The sequence below is a fragment of the Cydia pomonella genome, chromosome 13, assembly GCF_033807575.1.
Source record: "Cydia pomonella isolate Wapato2018A chromosome 13, ilCydPomo1, whole genome shotgun sequence".
NCBI classification, from domain to species: Eukaryota; Metazoa; Arthropoda; class Insecta; order Lepidoptera; family Tortricidae; genus Cydia; species Cydia pomonella.
In genome coordinates, this window is record NC_084715.1 from 21,298,162 (window position 1) to 21,318,644 (window position 20,483).

The window sequence follows — 20,483 nt, forward strand, 5'->3', positions numbered from 1 at the left end:
ATTCTAAGGTGCAATGCTGACCCATTCGAGGGATCAATGCTAACCGATTCGAAGGACCATTTTAAAGGAATCGTTGTTATCTGGTTCGTAGGACCTTTACAAAGAATCAATGCTTAAGTTATACAAATAAAACAACTGCATATAAGTAAGAGTATTTGCTATCTATAGCTCGTTCGCGTTCATAATGCAGTAAAATCATCAATGTCCACCGGCCTAGAGATGCTCGTAACCAATCAAATGGTACCTAATTAGAAAGTATGCCTTGTACGATTGGATTAGTGACGGGCATGGCTAGACCGTCGGACAATGGTGATATTACTGCATTCTTAACGCGAACGAACTATAGTCGATACATAGTCATAGATACATAGTACTTGACGACCGGTTTGGCCTAGTGGGTAGTGACCCTGCCTACGAAGCTGATGGTCCCGGGTTCAAATCCTGATAAGGGCATTTATTCGTGTGATGAGCATGGATATTTGTTCCTGAGTCATGGGTGTTTTCTATGTATTTAAGTATTTATAAATATTCATATATTATATATATATCGTTGTCTAAGTACCCTCAACACAAGCCTTATTGAGCTTACTGTGGGACTTAGTCAATTTGTGTAATGTCCTATAATATTTATTTATTTATAAAAAAAAAAAGTCTCAATTCGTTGAAACATAGTGAATTGGTAATTCAATGCAAATAATGCTACCGAATACCATCGATCAAATCATAGCAACGTAACGGAAATCATAGCGTGATGAGTATATTTATTTAAATAGTTTCTAACACTTTAAGTTTCCTAATTAATAAACGAGAAAATCGCTGTTATGAGGTTAAAGCAGAAAGACTCACCTCAGTGGCGACATTCCACAGTTTATGCCTATGTAGTAACTCGATGTAACCCAGCAGCCACTGCTCTTGGAGCGCCTCGTCGATGTACGGGAATAGGTCCGACCTGTAAACGTTAGGAACATGAGATTGTAATCCAATCTACATATTGATATGAGTGTAATTCGAATTTTTCATTTGTGGATTGTGGCATTATCAACAACTGAGGCGGAAAACATGGCGCGGAATTTGACCCTCTAGTACATGTCAGAAAAAATATTTGTATGAATTTGAACTTTAATGTCAATAGAGTTGAATATAGCTTTTTATGCACTAGACCACAGATTTGAGATTAACTAGATACCGCCAGTACAAGACTAGCGCGTGTTTTTAAGTAGTAAAGTGCACTACTTCTCGCTCAGTGGTAATCATGACATCCCAAGTGTGAGACGTTTATTGCCACGCAACAAAATGCCTCATTGTAGCACAATTAACTGTGCGAATACGGCGAATACGTGAGCGTGTCCAGCCGCGACACGAGGGGCTCCGCTCCCGCCCTACACCTGTCTACACACACCTGTGCTCCTGCAGAGCGAGACACACGGTGGCGGCGGTCTGCACGTCGCCGAGCGCCGCGTGCGCCTTCAGCGCGGCGGCCAGCAGCGGCGCCGTGTCCAGCAGCGGCGCCGTGTCCAGCCGCGACACGAGGGGCTCCGCTCCCGCCCTACACCTGTCTACACACACCTGTGCTCCTGCAGAGCGAGACACACGGTGGCGGCGGTCTGCACGTCGCCGAGCGCCGCGTGCGCCTTCAGCGCGGCGGCCAGCAGCGGCGCCGTGTCCAGCCGCGACACGAGGGGCTCCGCTCCCGCCCTACACCTGTCTACACACACCTGTGCTCCTGCAGAGCGAGACACACGGTGGCGGCGGTCTGCACGTCGCCGAGCGCCGCGTGCGCCTTCAGCGCGGCGGCCAGCAGCGGCGCCGTGTCCAGCCGCGACACGAGGGGCTCCGCTCCCGCCCTACACCTGTCTACACACACCTGTGCTCCTGCAGAGCGAGACACACGGTGGCGGCGGTCTGCACGTCGCCGAGCGCCGCGTGCGCCTTCAGCGCGGCGGCCAGCAGCGGCGCCGTGTCCAGCCGCGACACGAGGGGCTCCGCTCCCGCCCTACACCTGTCTACACACACCTGTGCTCCTGCAGAGCGAGACACACGGTGGCGGCGGTCTGCACGTCGCCGAGCGCCGCGTGCGCCTTCAGCGCGGCGGCCAGCAGCGGCGCCGTGTCCAGCCGCGACACGAGGGGCTCCGCTCCCGCCCTACACCTGTCTACACACACCTGTGCTCCTGCAGAGCGAGACACACGGTGGCGGCGGTCTGCACGTCGCCGAGCGCCGCGTGCGCCTTCAGCGCGGCGGCCAGCAGCGGCGCCGTGTCCAGCCGCGACACGAGGGGCTCCGCTCCCGCCCTACACCTGTCTACACACACCTGTGCTCCTGCAGAGCGAGACACACGGTGGCGGCGGTCTGCACGTCGCCGAGCGCCGCGTGCGCCTTCAGCGCGGCGGCCAGCAGCGGCGCCGTGTCCAGCCGCGACACGAGGGGCTCCGCTCCCGCCCTACACCTGTCTACACACACCTGTGCTCCTGCAGGGCGAGACACACGGTGGCGGCGGTCTGCACGTCGCCGAGCGCCGCGTGCGCCTTCAGCGCGGCGGCCAGCAGCGGCGCCGTGTCCAGCCGCGACACGAGGGGCTCCGCTCCCGCCCTACACCTGTCTACACACACCTGTGCTCCTGCAGAGCGAGACACACGGTGGCGGCGGTCTGCACGTCGCCGAGCGCCGCGTGCGCCTTCAGCGCGGCGGCCAGCAGCGGCGCCGTGTCCAGCCGCGACACGAGGGGCTCCGCTCCCGCCCTACACCTGTCTACACACACCTGTGCTCCTGCAGAGCGAGACACACGGTGGCGGCGGTCTGCACGTCGCCGAGCGCCGCGTGCGCCTTCAGCGCGGCGGCCAGCAGCGGCGCCGTGTCCAGCCGCGACACGAGGGGCTCCGCTCCCGCCCTACACCTGTCTACACACACCTGTGCTCCTGCAGAGCGAGACACACGGTGGCGGCGGTCTGCACGTCGCCGAGCGCCGCGTGCGCCTTCAGCGCGGCGGCCAGCAGCGGCGCCGTGTCCAGCCGCGACACGAGGGGCTCCGCTCCCGCCCTACACCTGTCTACACACACCTGTGCTCCTGCAGAGCGAGACACACGGTGGCGGCGGTCTGCACGTCGCCGAGCGCCGCGTGCGCCTTCAGCGCGGCGGCCAGCAGCGGCGCCGTGTCCAGCCGCGACACGAGGGGCTCCGCTCCCGCCCTACACCTGTCTACACACACCTGTGCTCCTGCAGAGCGAGACACACGGTGGCGGCGGTCTGCACGTCGCCGAGCGCCGCGTGCGCCTTCAGCGCGGCGGCCAGCAGCGGCGCCGTGTCCAGCCGCGACACGAGGGGCTCCGCTCCCGCCCTACACCTGTCTACACACACCTGTGCTCCTGCAGAGCGAGACACACGGTGGCGGCGGTCTGCACGTCGCCGAGCGCCGCGTGCGCCTTCAGCGCGGCGGCCAGCAGCGGCGCCGTGTCCAGCCGCGACACGAGGGGCTCCGCTCCCGCCCTACACCTGTCTACACACACCTGTGCTCCTGCAGAGCGAGACACACGGTGGCGGCGGTCTGCACGTCGCCGAGCGCCGCGTGCGCCTTCAGCGCGGCGGCCAGCAGCGGCGCCGTGTCCAGCCGCGACACGAGGGGCTCCGCTCCCGCCCTACACCTGTCTACACACACCTGTGCTCCTGCAGAGCGAGACACACGGTGGCGGCGGTCTGCACGTCGCCGAGCGCCGCGTGCGCCTTCAGCGCGGCGGCCAGCAGCGGCGCCGTGTCCAGCAGCGGCGCCGTGTCCAGCCGCGACACGAGGGGCTCCGCTCCCGCCCTACACCTGTCTACACACACCTGTGCTCCTGCAGAGCGAGACACACGGTGGCGGCGGTCTGCACGTCGCCGAGCGCCGCGTGCGCCTTCAGCGCGGCGGCCAGCAGCGGCGCCGTGTCCAGCCGCGACACGAGGGGCTCCGCTCCCGCCCTACACCTGTCTACACACACCTGTGCTCCTGCAGAGCGAGACACACGGTGGCGGCGGTCTGCACGTCGCCGAGCGCCGCGTGCGCCTTCAGCGCGGCGGCCAGCAGCGGCGCCGTGTCCAGCCGCGACACGAGGGGCTCCGCTCCCGCCCTACACCTGTCTACACACACCTGTGCTCCTGCAGAGCGAGACACACGGTGGCGGCGGTCTGCACGTCGCCGAGCGCCGCGTGCGCCTTCAGCGCGGCGGCCAGCAGCGGCGCCGTGTCCAGCCGCGACACGAGGGGCTCCGCCCGCACGGACAACTCGCCCTCCGACCCGGAGCCGGAGTTCGACGTGTCTTCGAGCTGCAGGACAATGGTAATGTTGAGAGCCAACTGGAGGACACAAAAACTGTTGCAAACATTTTTGCACTGCACATGCACTGCCTGCAGCATTAAGATGGTTGGCAGTCTTCAACTGTGCATTTCTCCAGAAACTTCCTGCCTTGCACAGCTAAACTGTGTAATGAACTGTCCGCCTGTGATATTTCCGTTACAAACTTATAACCTTTAAAAAAGAGTGTACTCCTTAATCTCTCTTCTTTTACAACCTCTCTGGTGTTGCGAGTGTCCATGGGCGAAAGCAAAGCAAAAAATTTGCAGATCCCGTTGCTTGACATAATCATTGAAACTCATAACCGATTATCATTAGTCATAATTCTGAAACCGTTAACTTTTCAGGATTGTCGTAAGGTTTTTTTTTTTCTATTTATTTAGAAACAGTCATACACAATTTTTGATCAAAACTTATAGACAAAAAATAGACCTATAGTTTCATATGTAGAAATAAAATATAAACAGGTCCGTGGCTATTACAAAAAACAAAAATACTTAAATCTGTATTTTATAATAACAAATACTTGAAATATGTAAATCAGTGATTTGATACGTCTGTAGAAAATAAGTTACATATACATCGTAGTACATTAAATATAAGCAAATAACAAATTCCAGTTATAATCAATATTTAAATGCATTCTTAAGTTGTGTTAGTGAAGTTAAAAATGTCTAAATCATTAAGTTTTTGATTCTCATTAAAAAGTTTACATGCGCGTTTGATAAATACATTCCCACCGTAACCAGTCCTGCTGAATGGAATAAAAAATAAGTTTCTTTTACGACAACAGCGCTCACGTCTTCGCGGAACTCTAAAACAGATTTTATGTAAAAGAATAGGGGCTTCTAATTGTGAATGGAAAATCTTAAAAAGCAAAACGGAATCAGTGGAATCTCGACGGTCACTAAGAGTTTGAATATTTAAACGTTTACAGGTGTCGGTATAGTCACCAGTATAAGCTAGTCCAGTCCTGAAGCACAGTGATTTAATAAATATTTTTTGAAGTCGCTCAATTCTGTCGATGTGTACTTTGTAAAAAGGTTTCCACACTGAGCAAGAAAATTCAAGGTGACTACGCACAAAAGTATTGTAGAGAAGTTTATATGTCAAGCGGCTTTTAAATTAGGTTATCCTATAGATAGGTGAGGTTGGGTTTGTTTTATGCCAATCCTGAAAAGTTACGCTTTCCTGAGAAAAAACAAATTATGACTAACGAAAATGCGGACAAACTTAATGGGAAACAACACACAAAAATTATACTAAAATTATATTATGTTAAAACAAAATTGTGTCTTTTCTTAAAGCCTCCTGTTGTCGTTGAAGTATACATACTTTAAGTTTGGCTTTAAAACTTATTATACTTTGTAGGTACCTGGGAGGTGGTGGAATGTTATTCCAGCACCTGGTTGACATGTACCGGAAGTTGCCACAAAAAACTGCCGAATGGGGCATGCAATGTCAGTATCGGGAAAGGTTTTACATTTCCCGGGACTATGTCTGGAAACGCTAAAGATGGACTCGTATTATTCAAACTCGCTCGTCCATCTTTGAGCGGTTTTCCGGCCTCTCCTAAAATGTATTATAGTATATCACTGTTAATTTCAAAAGGTTTACAAGTGATATATATGTGTTTGTGAGTCTAGTATGTTCAGGAATGTTACCGGGACGGAGGTCTGTTGGCTGTAGGGGTGCTCCGCGGCCGGCCCCGAGCCCGTGGACGTGCTGCCGCCCGGCGACGCTCCGCCCGCCATGGTACCTGCAATCAGGAGACCATGTCGTAAAAATTCATCAGTGACACTTGAACTGGTAATTCAATATTTTTGAGTGATTGGTTTTTCGCATGACTTTTCAATGCTCAATGCAATACAATCTTTAATAGAAAAAAAAAAACGACTTTTCAAAACGGTTTGAAATGCCCATATTTACAACCAACATACAATAAATATAATATAATACAATACAACCGTGCATTTAATATTAATTTCAATTAGCTTCAAGACTTAGAAAAAACTGTCATAAAGAAGTTCCATTCTGGTCTTCAAAGCAGTTCCATTTCACCAAATAGTACTATATAAATGTAAATATTTGGTCCAGGTGATAGATCCAGGTCCAGACCCGGGGCCGGGTCCAAGTTCGGGTCCAGGTCCCGGTCTAGGTCCAAGTCGAAATCGAAATCGTGCTTGTTAAACAAGGCAGGTAACTACAATCACCAGTCTACAAGGTCCAATTTCCTTGTTACATTGTTTGAATTTGAAACTCTTTCGACTTCGTTAGTTGCGGGGTATTGCACTATTCCCGACCTATAAACTATACATTATTCAATACATAAACATACGACCGAATTGAATACAATAAGGACGGTATCACGATATCTATTCAGCATTAGGGCTCATTTAGACGGCGTGCAAACTAGCATGGTAGTTTAGTTACATTGCAGACTATTGACCTTACATCCAATATAGGGAGCGTGCATGAACTATAGGAGGCAGCACAGGAGCCGTCAGATTTTTGGCGCGAGGCGTAAATGTGATGTTTTTTGTTCCGATGGAGCCCACAAGATGGCAGAACCTACTATGCACAAGAAAACACTTGACGTGTAAATGTGCCTGTTTATGGTTCCGATTCAGACCACAAGATGGCAGACCCTCCAACGCGCACGGTCCCTATAGCCGATCGATCAAATACCGCAATGAGATGCAACTCCTGAGATCCTATAATTGGCTCTGTGTCACTATTTATGTTGTTATTAGCATAGTTATAGCTGTTGGTTCTTCATGTAAAATAAATAAATAAACTCGCACGCGAGTTCTCGCACCGTCTAAACGAGCCCTTAAACTGCGGAACGTTCGCGAATATCTCAATGATCGCGCGTTCCTCAAACCAGTACGAGGAAAATACTAAAAAAGTGCAAGTGTAAAAGAGAGACCATAGAAGCTGGTTGCGATATCTGTTGTGGAGTAGCCGACATTTTGTGTGTAGCGCGTACTATATACGGGTATGTAGCTTTCAAAAGATAGCGACGGACGATGCTCATATTTTTTTTTTCAAATACAACACAGATGAGACGACAAAATGTCAATTTCTGTGATGGAATGACGCCTTGCGTAGTGTGTCTCGCGGAAAGGGGGTGTGAATCTGTCTCGCTCGCACGCGCGGCTGTGTGGGGTGTCTCGCTCACCTGCGTGGTCGTCGGCGGGCGCTGAAGTGATAGCGCGCGCTGTGGGAAGGTCTTCGGGAGCGTCCAGTTTTGTAGCGTCTCGCTCGCACTCGCGCGCTGTGTACAGTGTATCTCGCTCACCCGCGTGGTCGTCGGCGGGCGGCGGGGTGACGGCGCGCGCAGTGGGAAGGCTTCCTTCGGGAGCGTCCAGTTTTGTAGGGTCTCGCTCGCACCCGCGCGCTGTGTACGGTGTGTCTCGCTCACCCGCGTGGTCGTCGGCGGGCGGCGGGGTGACGGCGTGCGCGGGCGCGCGCAGCGGGAAGGCCTCCTCCGGGAGCGTCCAGTTGGCCGCCTCCACGTCCACGTAGTGCGCTGATGCGGCTGACACCCAACCCGCTGTTTCTGTGACAAACATTTGTTTTCAGTGCTAAATGTTTGAGATTAAGACTTCTTAGACCATACTACAATTGCATAATTTTCTTTATACAACTCCTGACTCGACTATAATCAATTCATTATACAACAATATAGTAAACTATAATGACCAATCACTCGACAGCGGTTGTGACGTCCGACTTTCAATCCTGGGTGGCGGATTCTAATCCTTACTGGTACAGTCGAGTTCATAAATATGTATACATTTCTTCACTTTAATCCATTGCATAAGGTGAAAAAAATTATACATATTGATGAATTCGACTGAAACGTATGTAAGGAATATCATTTGATATTTACCATTATCATTTCGGTGAAGGAAAACATCGCATAGATCATCTATTCATCAATAACTCCATGGATTCGAAACTAGATTTCTTGACATTCGCCCAATAGAAAAAAATCTCAAACATAGGTCCAAAAAATACCATAAAAATTTCATTTTTTTTGCACAAAAGCTAAATATATATGAAAATTGCTTCTAAAAATGCGCAATTTTATTTATTATTTTGTTAAAACTTACAAAACATGATTTGCGATCTGAGGCACGCACAACCGTCTCGCTCACGCTTTACTCTTTACGCCCAGTGAGAGTGAGATAAGAACCTGAACCTACTGGGCGTTACGTACCGCACTACTTATATATCTGTAGAAGTCTTACTTATTTATTGAGAATCTTACCATCGTCTCGGCGCAGGAGTCGAGAGGGCGGCACGTAGATGCTGTGCGTGGGAAGCCCTAAGACTCCGCTGTTGTGGAACTGGTTCTCTGCCCATTCTTCTACTTCCTCCATCGGTTCCTCCTCCACGGCACTATAATCAATTAATATTCCTTTATTTACGGTCTACGTACCGCACATTGCCGTCTCAAGCCATCGAAATGACTTACGATTGCGTAAAGCAATAAAATACGAGTCAGTCCATTTTCATCATTAGCACTCATCACGCGTGTCCTCATTAGCATTATCAATCATAATATCGAGCTTTTATATAAAAAAAAAATTTTTTTGACGTAGTGAGGTCACCTGGCGGCAGCGCGGGGGGCGGCGCGCGGGGCGGCGGCGTGGGCGGCGGCGTGCTGTACACGTGATGATGCTGTGTGTGTGTAGTGACGTCACCTGTAGGGCGGCAGCGCGGGGGGCGGCGCGCGGGGCGGCGGCGCGGGCGGCGGCGGGGCGGGGGCGAGCTGTACACGTGATGATGCGGTGTGTGTGTGTAGTGACGTCACCTGTAGGGCGGCAGCGCGGGGGGCGGCGCGCGGGGCGGCGGCGCGGGCGGCGGCGGGGCGGGGGCGAGCTGTACACGTGATGATGCGGTGTGTGTGTGTAGTGACGTCACCTGTAGGGCGGCAGCGCGGGGGGCGGCGCGCGGGGCGGCGGCGCGGGCGGCGTCGGGGCGGGGGCGAGCTGTACACGTGATGATGCGGTGTGTGTGTGTAGTGACGTCACCTGTAGGGCGGCAGCGCGGGGGGCGGCGCGCGGGGCGGCGGCGCGGGCGGCGGCGGGGCGGGGGCGAGCTGTACACGTGATGATGCGGTGTGTGTGTGTAGTGACGTCACCTGTAGGGCGGCAGCGCGGGGGGCGGCGCGCGGGGCGGCGGCGCGGGCGGCGGCGGGGCGGGGGCGAGCTGTACACGTGATGATGCGGTGTGTGTGTGTAGTGACGTCACCTGTAGGGCGGCAGCGCGGAGGGCGGCGCGCGGGGCGGCGGCGCGGGCGGCGGCGGGGCGGGGGCGAGCTGTACACGTGATGATGCGGTGTGTGTGTGTAGTGACGTCACCTGTAGGGCGGCAGCGCGGGGGGCGGCGCGCGGAGCGGCGGCGCGGGCGTCGGCGGGGCGGGGGCGAGCTGTACACGTGATGATGCGGTGTGTGTGTGTAGTGACGTCACCTGTAGGGCGGCAGTGCGGGGGGCGGCGCGCGGGGCGGCGGCGGGGCGGGGGCGAGCTGTACACGTGATGATGCGGTGTTTGTGTGTAGTGACGTCACCTGTAGGGCGACAGCGCGGGGGGCGGCGCGGGGGGCGGCGGCGCGGGCGGCGGCGGGGCGGGGGCGAGCTGTACACGTGATGATGCTGTGCGTGTGTGTAGTGACGTCACCTGTAGGGCGGCAGCGCGGGGGGCGGCGCGCGGGGCGGCGGCGCGGGCGGCGGCGGGGCGGGGGCGAGCTGTACACGTGATGATGCTGTGCGTGTGTGTAGTGACGTCACCTGTAGGGCGGCAGCGCGGGGGGCGGCGCGCGGGGCGGCGGCGCGGGCGGCGGCGGGGCGGGGGCGAGCTGTACACGTGATGATGCTGTGCGTGTGTGTAGTGACGTCACCTGTAGGGCGGCAGCACGGGGGGCGGCGCGCGGGGCGGCGGCGCGGGCGGCGGCGGGGCGGGGGCGAGCTGTACACGTGATGATGCTGTGCGTGTGTGTAGTGACGTCACCTGTAGGGCGGCAGCGCGGGGGGCGGCGCGCGGGGCGGCGGCGCGGGCGGCGGCGGGGCGGGGGCGAGCTGTACACGTGATGATGCTGTGCGTGTGTGTAGTGACGTCACCTGTAGGGCGGCAGCGCGGGGGGCGGCGCGCGGGGCGGCGGCGCGGGCGGCGGCGGGGCGGGGGCGAGCTGTACACGTGATGATGCTGTGCGTGTGTGTAGTGACGTCACCTGTAGGGCGGCAGCGCGGGGGGCGGCGCGCGGGGCGGCGGCGCGGGCGGCGGCGGGGCGGGGGCGAGCTGTACACGTGATGATGCTGTGCGTGTGTGTAGTGACGTCACCTGTAGGGCGGCAGCGCGGGGGGCGGCGCGCGGGGCGGCGGCGCGGGCGGCGGCGGGGCGGGGGCGAGCTGTACACGTGATGATGCTGTGCGTGTGTGTAGTGACGTCACCTGTAGGGCGGCAGCGCGGGGGGCGGCGCGCGGGGCGGCGGCGCGGGCGGCGGCGGGGCGGGGGCGAGCTGTACACGTGATGATGCTGTGCGTGTGTGTAGTGACGTCACCTGTAGGGCGGCAGCGCGGGGGGCGGCGCGCGGGGCGGCGGCGCGGGCGGCGGCGGGGCGGGGGCGAGCTGTACACGTGATGATGCTGTGCGTGTGTGTAGTGACGTCACCTGTAGGGCGGCAGCGCGGGGGGCGGCGCGCGGGGCGGCGGCGCGGGCGGCGGCGGGGCGGGCGCGCGCCGCGCCTCGGCCGCGCGCGAGCTGTACACGCAGCACACCACGTCCCACACGTGACCCACCTGCCAACATATTCAACTTTTAGGTTATACGAAGTTGGGGTACGCCCTCAGATCATAGAAAGTACTAGATGGCTGACGGAGGCGTGGCGCGTGTCGCCGCGACATGGCCACATCGTGGCCATACCGGCCCGCCGTAAGACAGTAGCAAATTAGCTGTCATTGAACCATGTGCGCGTCAATTTTATTGAAATGCCGAATTATAGCGTTATTTTGTGTCGAAATAGGAGTGCATCCAAAAACTATAAGGATCATGGAGTGGCATACCATATGTGAGTACATTTTTTTTCACGTATTAGTCAATAAAACCACACATTTTAACAAATAAATCCAGTGACATATGATTTTTCTGAGTCAGACCATGTTGTCATACAAACGCGTGGCAATTTGTCTATGCATCCTACATTGACGCTTTGGCATGGAAAACTATTTGTGGTGTCCTTAGCAACGGCGCAATGCATTAAACCGCTAACGATATTCACAGGGGCATTATTGTTTCTTGGTACGACCGCCAACCGCTCCCTTCATTGACGCCGCGAAGTAGAGTGGTGCTCGTGCATATAATTGATCTTTGAGCGTTATCGATAAAAATGTTTGGATATAGTGTGTATGAAAGTAATTATTTTTCAAGTAAAATTTTACAATTATTTTATATGCACCTAATGTTTAATTTAATACTTATTAATTTGGATTAAAAATCGAATAGGTAAGCCAAAAAATAAACTGATTTAATTAAGTACAATTTATTTATAACATTATAGTTTATACCTATAAGTATATTTTATTCAGGTTCTTAGCAACGATTCGAATAACTAAATAATCAAATATGTTCATGATTGCAATTTTTTTCAGTTTCCCGAAAAATCCCAATATTAAAGAAAAATGGATAGATGCTACAGGTAGAGGGCCCGAACTGGTTTACGTGCGAGAAAAGTGTTATTTGTTCGGATCATTTTCAAGAAAAATGTTTCCAGTTACACTTCGCCTCATTTATATAACGATAAAATATAAATATGTTTAAAATAATAGTATATTGTATACTTAGTCGATCCAAAAGTTCTATCAGAAAGATTTTTACTGATTATTATGATTACTCTTTTCTTATTATTCGTACATATGATTTAAAAGCTTATTTAATGGTGAATTATACTTACAATATAATTTACTATAACTTGCTTTCGCAGTTCTTCATAACTCTATGTAACATGCTGGAATTGCTTTCAATTGGTGAGGAAATATGCTATAATGAAACTATTTTTTTAATGAAGCGCTCGCGTCTAACGACAATCCCAAAGTAAACAAACATTACATCAAATAATGACTAAAATTTAAACCAATTTGATTAGTTAAGCATAAACAAGCTTTCGCATCATGGTACATGTTTTTTTTTTAAATTAAAAGCTTTGTATTACATTTTATCAGCAAAAACCTTTGTGAGAGAACTTATGGATCAACTAATATACCTTACAAGTACCTTAAAATTCTTAGCTCGTAAATAAGGTCAAAAATTTAAAGGAATATAAATTAAGTCTATGGCAATTATTACTTAAAACAAAAATGTCAAAACTCTAAGGTCATGTTCAGAACATGTAAAATATCGATAGCTCTATCGAATTGTCCTCACTCTAGTGCCGCCGCTCTAGGCTCCTACACCGCGCGGTTTGGCCAATCACAGCGCGTGAGTTGGTTGTCTGGCCACGCCTTTAATGATGTGGTGGGGGACAGTTGGAGACAGCGAGACTCGTTGAAATTATGCTTCGTTATAAATCTCCTTACTTCTTATATCTATGGGTACGCCGCACGTCAGTTCGTGACTTTGGCGATCAAAGGGTAAGAAATGTTTGAGAAAAGCACTCCATATACACGTCATGTGTGAATAAAGAAGTGCCGGAGTAGTATCACTATCTACGAGTCCCGGGCGCCGGGCGCCGGCCGCCGGCCGCCAGCTGGCACTCACCATGTGGCGGTGGTTAGCGCGCGCCACCCGGGCGTTGTGCGCGGCCAGCTCGTGCGGCGGCGCGCCGTGCAGCCGGTAGTGCGCGGCGCAGGCCACGAGGGGCGCGGCGCTGCCAGCTGGCACTCACCATGTGGCGGTGGTTAGCGCGCGCCACCCGGGCGTTGTGCGCGGCCAGCTCGTGCGGCGGCGCGCCGTGCAGCCGGTAGTGCGCGGCGCAGGCCACGAGGGGCGCGGCGCTGCCAGCTGGCACTCACCATGTGGCGGTGGTTAGCGCGCGCCACCCGGGCGTTGTGCGCGGCCAGCTCGTGCGGCGGCGCGCCGTGCAGCCGGTAGTGCGCGGCGCAGGCCACGAGGGGCGCGGCGCTGCCAGCTGGCACTCACCATGTGGCGGTGGTTAGCGCGCGCCACCCGGGCGTTGTGCGCGGCCAGCTCGTGCGGCGGCGCGCCGTGCAGCCGGTAGTGCGCGGCGCAGGCCACGAGGGGCGCGGCGCTGCCAGCTGGCACTCACCATGTGGCGGTGGTTAGCGCGCGCCACCCGGGCGTTGTGCGCGGCCAGCTCGTGCGGCGGCGCGCCGTGCAGCCGGTAGTGCGCGGCGCAGGCCACGAGGGGCGCGGCGCTGCCAGCTGGCACTCACCATGTGGCGGTGGTTAGCGCGCGCCACCCGGGCGTTGTGCGCGGCCAGCTCGTGCGGCGGCGCGCCGTGCAGCCGGTAGTGCGCGGCGCAGGCCACGAGGGGCGCGGCGCTGCCAGCTGGCACTCACCATGTGGCGGTGGTTAGCGCGCGCCACCCGGGCGTTGTGCGCGGCCAGCTCGTGCGGCGGCGCGCCGTGCAGCCGGTAGTGCGCGGCGCAGGCCACGAGGGGCGCGGCGCTGCCAGCTGGCACTCACCATGTGGCGGTGGTTAGCGCGCGCCACCCGGGCGTTGTGCGCGGCCAGCTCGTGCGGCGGCGCGCCGTGCAGCCGGTAGTGCGCGGCGCAGGCCACGAGGGGCGCGGCGCTGCCAGCTGGCACTCACCATGTGGCGGTGGTTAGCGCGCGCCACCCGGGCGTTGTGCGCGGCCAGCTCGTGCGGCGGCGCGCCGTGCAGCCGGTAGTGCGCGGCGCAGGCCACGAGGGGCGCGGCGCTGCCAGCTGGCACTCACCATGTGGCGGTGGTTAGCGCGCGCCACCCGGGCGTTGTGCGCGGCCAGCTCGTGCGGCGGCGCGCCGTGCAGCCGGTAGTGCGCGGCGCAGGCCACGAGGGGCGCGGCGCTGCCAGCTGGCACTCACCATGTGGCGGTGGTTAGCGCGCGCCACCCGGGCGTTGTGCGCGGCCAGCTCGTGCGGCGGCGCGCCGTGCAGCCGGTAGTGCGCGGCGCAGGCCACGAGGGGCGCGGCGCTGCCAGCTGGCACTCACCATGTGGCGGTGGTTAGCGCGCGCCACCCGGGCGTTGTGCGCGGCCAGCTCGTGCGGCGGCGCGCCGTGCAGCCGGTAGTGCGCGGCGCAGGCCACGAGGGGCGCGGCGCTGCCAGCTGGCACTCACCATGTGGCGGTGGTTAGCGCGCGCCACCCGGGCGTTGTGCGCGGCCAGCTCGTGCGGCGGCGCGCCGTGCAGCCGGTAGTGCGCGGCGCAGGCCACGAGGGGCGCGGCGCTGCCAGCTGGCACTCACCATGTGGCGGTGGTTAGCGCGCGCCACCCGGGCGTTGTGCGCGGCCAGCTCGTGCGGCGGCGCGCCGTGCAGCCGGTAGTGCGCGGCGCAGGCCACGAGGGGCGCGGCGCTGCCAGCTGGCACTCACCATGTGGCGGTGGTTAGCGCGCGCCACCCGGGCGTTGTGCGCGGCCAGCTCGTGCGGCGGCGCGCCGTGCAGCCGGTAGTGCGCGGCGCAGGCCACGAGGGGCGCGGCGGGGGCGCGCGCGCGGCGCAGCACGGAGGCGGCGCCGTCGGGGAAGGCGCGCTCCAGCGCGGCCTGCGCGGCCGCCGTCAGCGAGCCCGCGCGGGGCTGCTTGCGACTGAAAACACGCCATTTAGTGTCAATTGAATACGATTTTTCGGCTGAAAACGTAAAAAATCCAGGCCCAGCGCACGCAGGCCATTGGCGTGCGTGCACGGGCGGGCCGCTCACCCCAAGCCGGGGAGGTGCCTCTCGTCGGGGTGGGGCGCCGTGGGCAGCGGGGGCAGCGGGGCCTCGGGCACGGCGGAGGCCAGCTCGCCGCGCGCGGAGATGCTGACGCCCTGGGGGTTGGCCCAGAGGACCGGGTGAGCTGCTTCGTTGAAGCGGTGGCGGTATAGAGAACAGTCCTGCGGACATAAAAGTGCTATATTAGGTATATCATGGACTAAAAGCGCTGGTAGTCTAGCGGTACGAGCGTGCGACACACATTGTGAAGATCGAAATTCAATCTCTATCTCAATTTCTGTCGCTCTTGAACGTCGGCAGCCAGGCGACCGCCGTTGACACGTACGTGCCACAAGTACAATACAATAATCACTTGGCTAGTGGACAGGAACGCGTCTAACGTCGGCAGCCAGGCGACGGCCGTGGTCACGTCTCTGTGCACGTGACTTCAAGTGGGCACGTACGTCTCACAAGTACAGGACGGTACTCACTCGGCTGGTGGACAGGAACGCGTCTAACGTCGGCAGCCAGGCGACGGCCGTGGTCACGTCTCTGTGCACGTGACTTCAAGTGGGCACGTACGTCTCACAAGTACAGGACGGTACTCACTCGGCTGGTGGACAGGAACGCGTCTAACGTCGGCAGCCAGGCGACGGCCGTGGTCACGTCTCTGTGCACGTGACTTCAAGTGGGCACGTACGTCTCACAAGTACAGGACGGTACTCACTCGGCTGGTGGACAGGAACGCGTCTAACGTCGGCAGCCAGGCGACGGCCGTGGTCACGTCTCTGTGCACGTGTCTTCAAGTGAGCACGTACGTCTCACAAGTACAGGACGGTACTCACTCGGCTGGTGGACAGGAACGCGTCTAACGTCGGCAGCCAGGCGACGGCTGTGGTCACGTCTCTGTGCACGTGGCTTCAAGTGGGCACGTACGTCTCACAAGTACAGGACGGTACTCACTCGGCTGGTGGACAGGAACGCGTCTAACGTCGGCAGCCAGGCGACGGCTGTGGTCACGTCTCTGTGCACGTGGCTTCAAGTGGGCACGTACGTCTCACAAGTACAGGACGGTACTCACTCGGCTGGTGGACAGGAACGCGTCTAACGTCGGCAGCCAGGCGACGGCCGTGGTCACGTCTCTGTGCACGTGGCTTCAAGTGGGCACGTACGTCTCACAAGTACAGGACGGTACTCACTCGGTTGGTGGACAGGAACGCGTCTTACGTCGGCAGCCAGGTGACGGCCGTGGTCACGTCTCTGTGCACGTGGCTTCAAGTGGGCACGTACGTCTCACAAGTACAGGACGGTACTCACTCGGCTGGTGGACAGGAACGCGTCTAACGTCGGCAGCCAGGCGACGGCCGTGGTCACGTCTCTGTGCACGTGGCTTCAAGTGGGCACGTACGTCTCACAAGTACAGGACGGTACTCACTCGGCTGGTGGACAGGAACGCGTCTAACGTCGGCAGCCAGGCGACGGCCGTGGCCACGTCCCTGTGCTCCGCGAACGTGGCGAGGGGAACGTGGGGGCGACGTACGTCCCACACGTGGACGGCGCAATCTAGCACTAGGGCGCAGGATGCTACGTGGTGTCTGAAATGGAGAGTTTTATATAACGCGAATCGTGGACATATCAAGGATACCGAATGATCCTGTGGAGATGTTTTTGTCAGATGAGTATGGAATAAACCAATTACGAAATTAAAGAGATATAATAAAAAATATTATATATAAAACTCAGTTATTCAACACAACTCACGCGAGCCGTATTTGTGGAAAAATTGAGTGAATTTAGTAAAACGATTAATGTCGACAAAATATGTATGATAATTAAAAGAACTGAAAATGAAGAATTCATGAAACAATTGTTAAATGACATACAAAGTAAATATAAATATGAAGGGCCCAAGATTTTAGTCTTAAGAGGAGTTACGAGAGTAGAGAGTGAAAGAGATATTAAACATATACTAAATGACGGAGTCGGAGTTTTTATCGCACGGTAAGACTAATAGCGAGCTATGGAGTCGACATTAGCAATAAAATTCAACTCATATTCATACTCATACTCATTCATTTATTAAATAAGTGATATTAGTTTTATAAACAAGAACTAGAACTTTGACGAGTTATATACTATCCTTTAATTTTGTGTTCGAATGTATAAATATTACAAATAAGAATAATTACCATTTTTTGTATTGATAATATTACGAAATTTCATAAAAAATAAAAAAAATATGTATATTAAAAGAGGTAAAAATAATATGAATATAAATTAATCGATATAAAAAAAAGCGGCCAAGTGCGAGTCGGACTCGCCCATGAAGGGTTCCGTACCATTTATGACGTATTAAAAAAAACTACTTACTAGATCTCGTTCAAACCAATTTTCGGTGGAAGTTTGCATGGTAATTAATGTATATCATTTTTTTTTTTTTGATTTTTCATTCTGTTATTTTAGAAGTTACAGGGGGGGGACACATTTTTTCACAAAATCTTAATGCGGTTCATAGAATACATCTACTTACCAAGTTTGAACAGTATAGCTCTTATAGTTTCGAAAAAAAGTGGCTGTGACATAATCGGACAGACAGACGGACATGACGAATCTATAAGGGTTCCGTTTTTTGCCATTTGGCTACGGAACCCTAAAAATGGTCATTATTCTTATAAGTAATATTTATGTTCTGAAAGATAAAATTAAAGGATCGTTTACAAACATTCTGGTCCTTGTAAAATTAAGATCACTAATTAAATAAATGAATGAGTATGAGTATGAATATGAGTTGAATTTTATTGCTAATGTCGACTCCATAGCTCGCTATTAGTCTTACCGAGCGATAAAAACTCCGACGCCTGTCAATGACTATCATCTTTTGCCTGCCAGTGGACATGCTGGAGTGCGAAAAATGTTAAATAATACAAAAAGGAAATTTTACTGGCCAGGAATGGTTTGTTCGAATACGTGCAAAAATGTCAAAAAATTAAACATTCAAAGCACACAAAAGATCCTATGGTGGTGACGAGTGTGACGACCACCGCAACTTATGCCTTAGAGAAAATATTTTTAGATATAGTCGGTCCTGTCACGGTCGCCATGAGGCGAGGAGAGGGGGTAGTCAAGAGAAACACAGGCGCACTTTAGAATGTTCCGTTTACTACTGCTCGTATCGTATAAACTGTCTCATTGCTCACAGCTACATACTACATCTATAACTATACCTATACTACACCACATGCTGTTTTGCTGCGCAATCAGTTTATAGGTTAGGTGGAGTTAGAATTTTTTGCGAATCGTTTTAATAGTAGCCATGACATATCATGTCAGCCGGTTTCGAAAATAATTTAATAAATAATGATAAATATTATAGGACATTATTACACAAATTGACTAAGTCCCACAGTAAGCTAAATAAGGCTTGTGTTGTTATAATTGAAATAGGTTAAAATAGGTTGATGATAGATATTATTGTAATATTTAATTGTATGAATTCGTCATAACTGTGATTTTTTTCAGTTCAATTTATTTATATCAATGTTGTTTTATGTCTATCACATTGTACCTGACCATAATTGTAGCAAATAGAAACTTCGAAGAGAATATCTTTGCCAACTCACTTGCGATGAGGGCGCCACTTGACATGCCCGACGGACGCGATGGTGTATATCGTGTGCTCTAATGTAGGCTTCGCGTGAATGTCCCACACCTGGAACAATTACTCATTTTAAGGTCATACAAATAAAAAATAATAAGCGGTGGTAGCCGAGTGGACTTTCAATCCGGAGGTCGTGGGTTCAAATCCTGGCTCGTACCAATGAGTTTTTCGGAACTTATGTACGAAATATCATTTGATATTTACCACTAGCTTTTCGGTGAAGGAAAACATCGTGAGGAAACCTGCATACATCTGCGAAGAAATTCAAAGGTGTATGTCAAGTCCCCAATCCGCATTGGGCTAGCGTGGGGACTATAGCCCGAGCCCTCTCGCGCATGAGAGGAGGCCTGTGCCCAGCAGTGGGACGTATATAGGCTGAATTATTATTATTATTAAGGTCATACAAAAGGCAGACAAATTAAAAACAAAATAATAATCAACTTTACTCAGGTCACGATGTAAGACGTCATTACTCATTATCTACTTAACATATTAAGTGCCGGCGGTACCAACCCAGAGGGTAAACTATTAGGCCTTATTGGGATTAGTCCGGTTTCGCGACGGAAGCGACTGGTAAATATCAAACGATACTTCGTACATAAGTTCCGAAAAACTCATTGGTACGAGCTGGGGTTTGAACTCGCGACCTCCGGATTGCTAGGCCACCAGCGATTCTTAGCGCTGCGATGGAAGTGAATGCGTTAATTGTAATTAATTTTAGAAATTAATGATATTAGTTTAATACCACATTAAGACGAATACTTTTTAAATTATGTGACAACTAGTGCTCTGGAACTGTGTTGATGTGCAAAAAACAAGAAGCAACAAACATATGCCTATGTTGTTCTTTGTTCTAGTAGAAATTCAATATAATAACTGGATAACATTCAGATTTCGTATTGCAAAATGGTCAAAAATCAAATGAAATTAATAAATCTAAAAGTTCGTAATTTTATTAAAAGTTGTTTAAAGAATACAGGCCATCACACAGACAAACAGATAAGCGTCAAGCGTCATAAACCTACAAGAAAATAAAAACATAAGCCGATCAACATTTCGAACAGCCGCCGATTAAAACTAAGACAACAACAGTCCAATGGACGCCACGAGGCTAGCTATCATATACTTTCGTACTCATTTACCTACCCGACCATTTACTCATGTACAAGTAAAAGCCCTTGATTCGCTAGATAATAGAGTAGGTATACAAGGCGACTGACCGACTTCACAATACTCAAGCCATCTGTGAACCTTAAGCCTTCGCAATAAGGTTTACGTTATGTCAGTTAAATGTGGACGATGCCACGAGCCGCTTATCGCGACCTACTTTCCGCAGACATTTGTTGGATTATGCAAATTATACCAACATATTTACGTTTCTATTTTGAGTCGTATGTTAAGGATATACGATTCTAAATCGCACGCCCTGGCCTTTATAGTGACCGATTTAATCTATGACCCTTATATATAGTTTTAGTCGAGTGGTTTTGAACTGTAAATGCAAGGGTGTTGGGTTGAGTTTAGAATGTAGGTATTTGATTATTTTGATCTGCGGAGACTAAATACGGACACGATTGGTATTTTAGTACTGGACCTCGTTTCTGGGTGATAAGTGCGAAATATCTAATGACGATCGGATTAAT

General features: G+C 53.1%; 1 protein-coding gene across 1 annotated transcript in view; it reads right to left on the reverse strand.

Moving 5' to 3' along the window:
- The window catches only part of LOC133524581 (uncharacterized), a 33,441-nt gene that overhangs the window by 4,900 nt on the left and 8,058 nt on the right, over positions 1-20,483 (reverse strand). The window contains exons 6-28 of the mRNA XM_061860663.1: positions 18,803-18,891; positions 16,618-16,777; positions 15,189-15,364; positions 14,768-15,075; positions 14,546-14,723; positions 14,292-14,462; positions 14,038-14,208; positions 13,784-13,954; positions 13,530-13,700; positions 13,253-13,446; positions 13,084-13,205; positions 11,002-11,129; positions 8,598-8,728; positions 7,623-7,883; positions 5,986-6,080; positions 4,118-4,293; positions 3,844-3,948; positions 3,653-3,799; positions 3,355-3,483; positions 3,057-3,185; positions 2,785-2,887; positions 2,461-2,738; positions 847-949 (exon numbers count right to left, since the gene is read on the reverse strand). Coding sequence (XP_061716647.1) covers positions 847-949; positions 2,461-2,738; positions 2,785-2,887; positions 3,057-3,185; positions 3,355-3,483; positions 3,653-3,799; positions 3,844-3,948; positions 4,118-4,293; positions 5,986-6,080; positions 7,623-7,883; positions 8,598-8,728; positions 11,002-11,129; positions 13,084-13,205; positions 13,253-13,446; positions 13,530-13,700; positions 13,784-13,954; positions 14,038-14,208; positions 14,292-14,462; positions 14,546-14,723; positions 14,768-15,075; positions 15,189-15,364; positions 16,618-16,777; positions 18,803-18,891 — 3,696 coding nt within the window. The remainder of the gene's footprint in view (positions 1-846; positions 950-2,460; positions 2,739-2,784; positions 2,888-3,056; positions 3,186-3,354; positions 3,484-3,652; positions 3,800-3,843; positions 3,949-4,117; positions 4,294-5,985; positions 6,081-7,622; positions 7,884-8,597; positions 8,729-11,001; positions 11,130-13,083; positions 13,206-13,252; positions 13,447-13,529; positions 13,701-13,783; positions 13,955-14,037; positions 14,209-14,291; positions 14,463-14,545; positions 14,724-14,767; positions 15,076-15,188; positions 15,365-16,617; positions 16,778-18,802; positions 18,892-20,483) is intronic.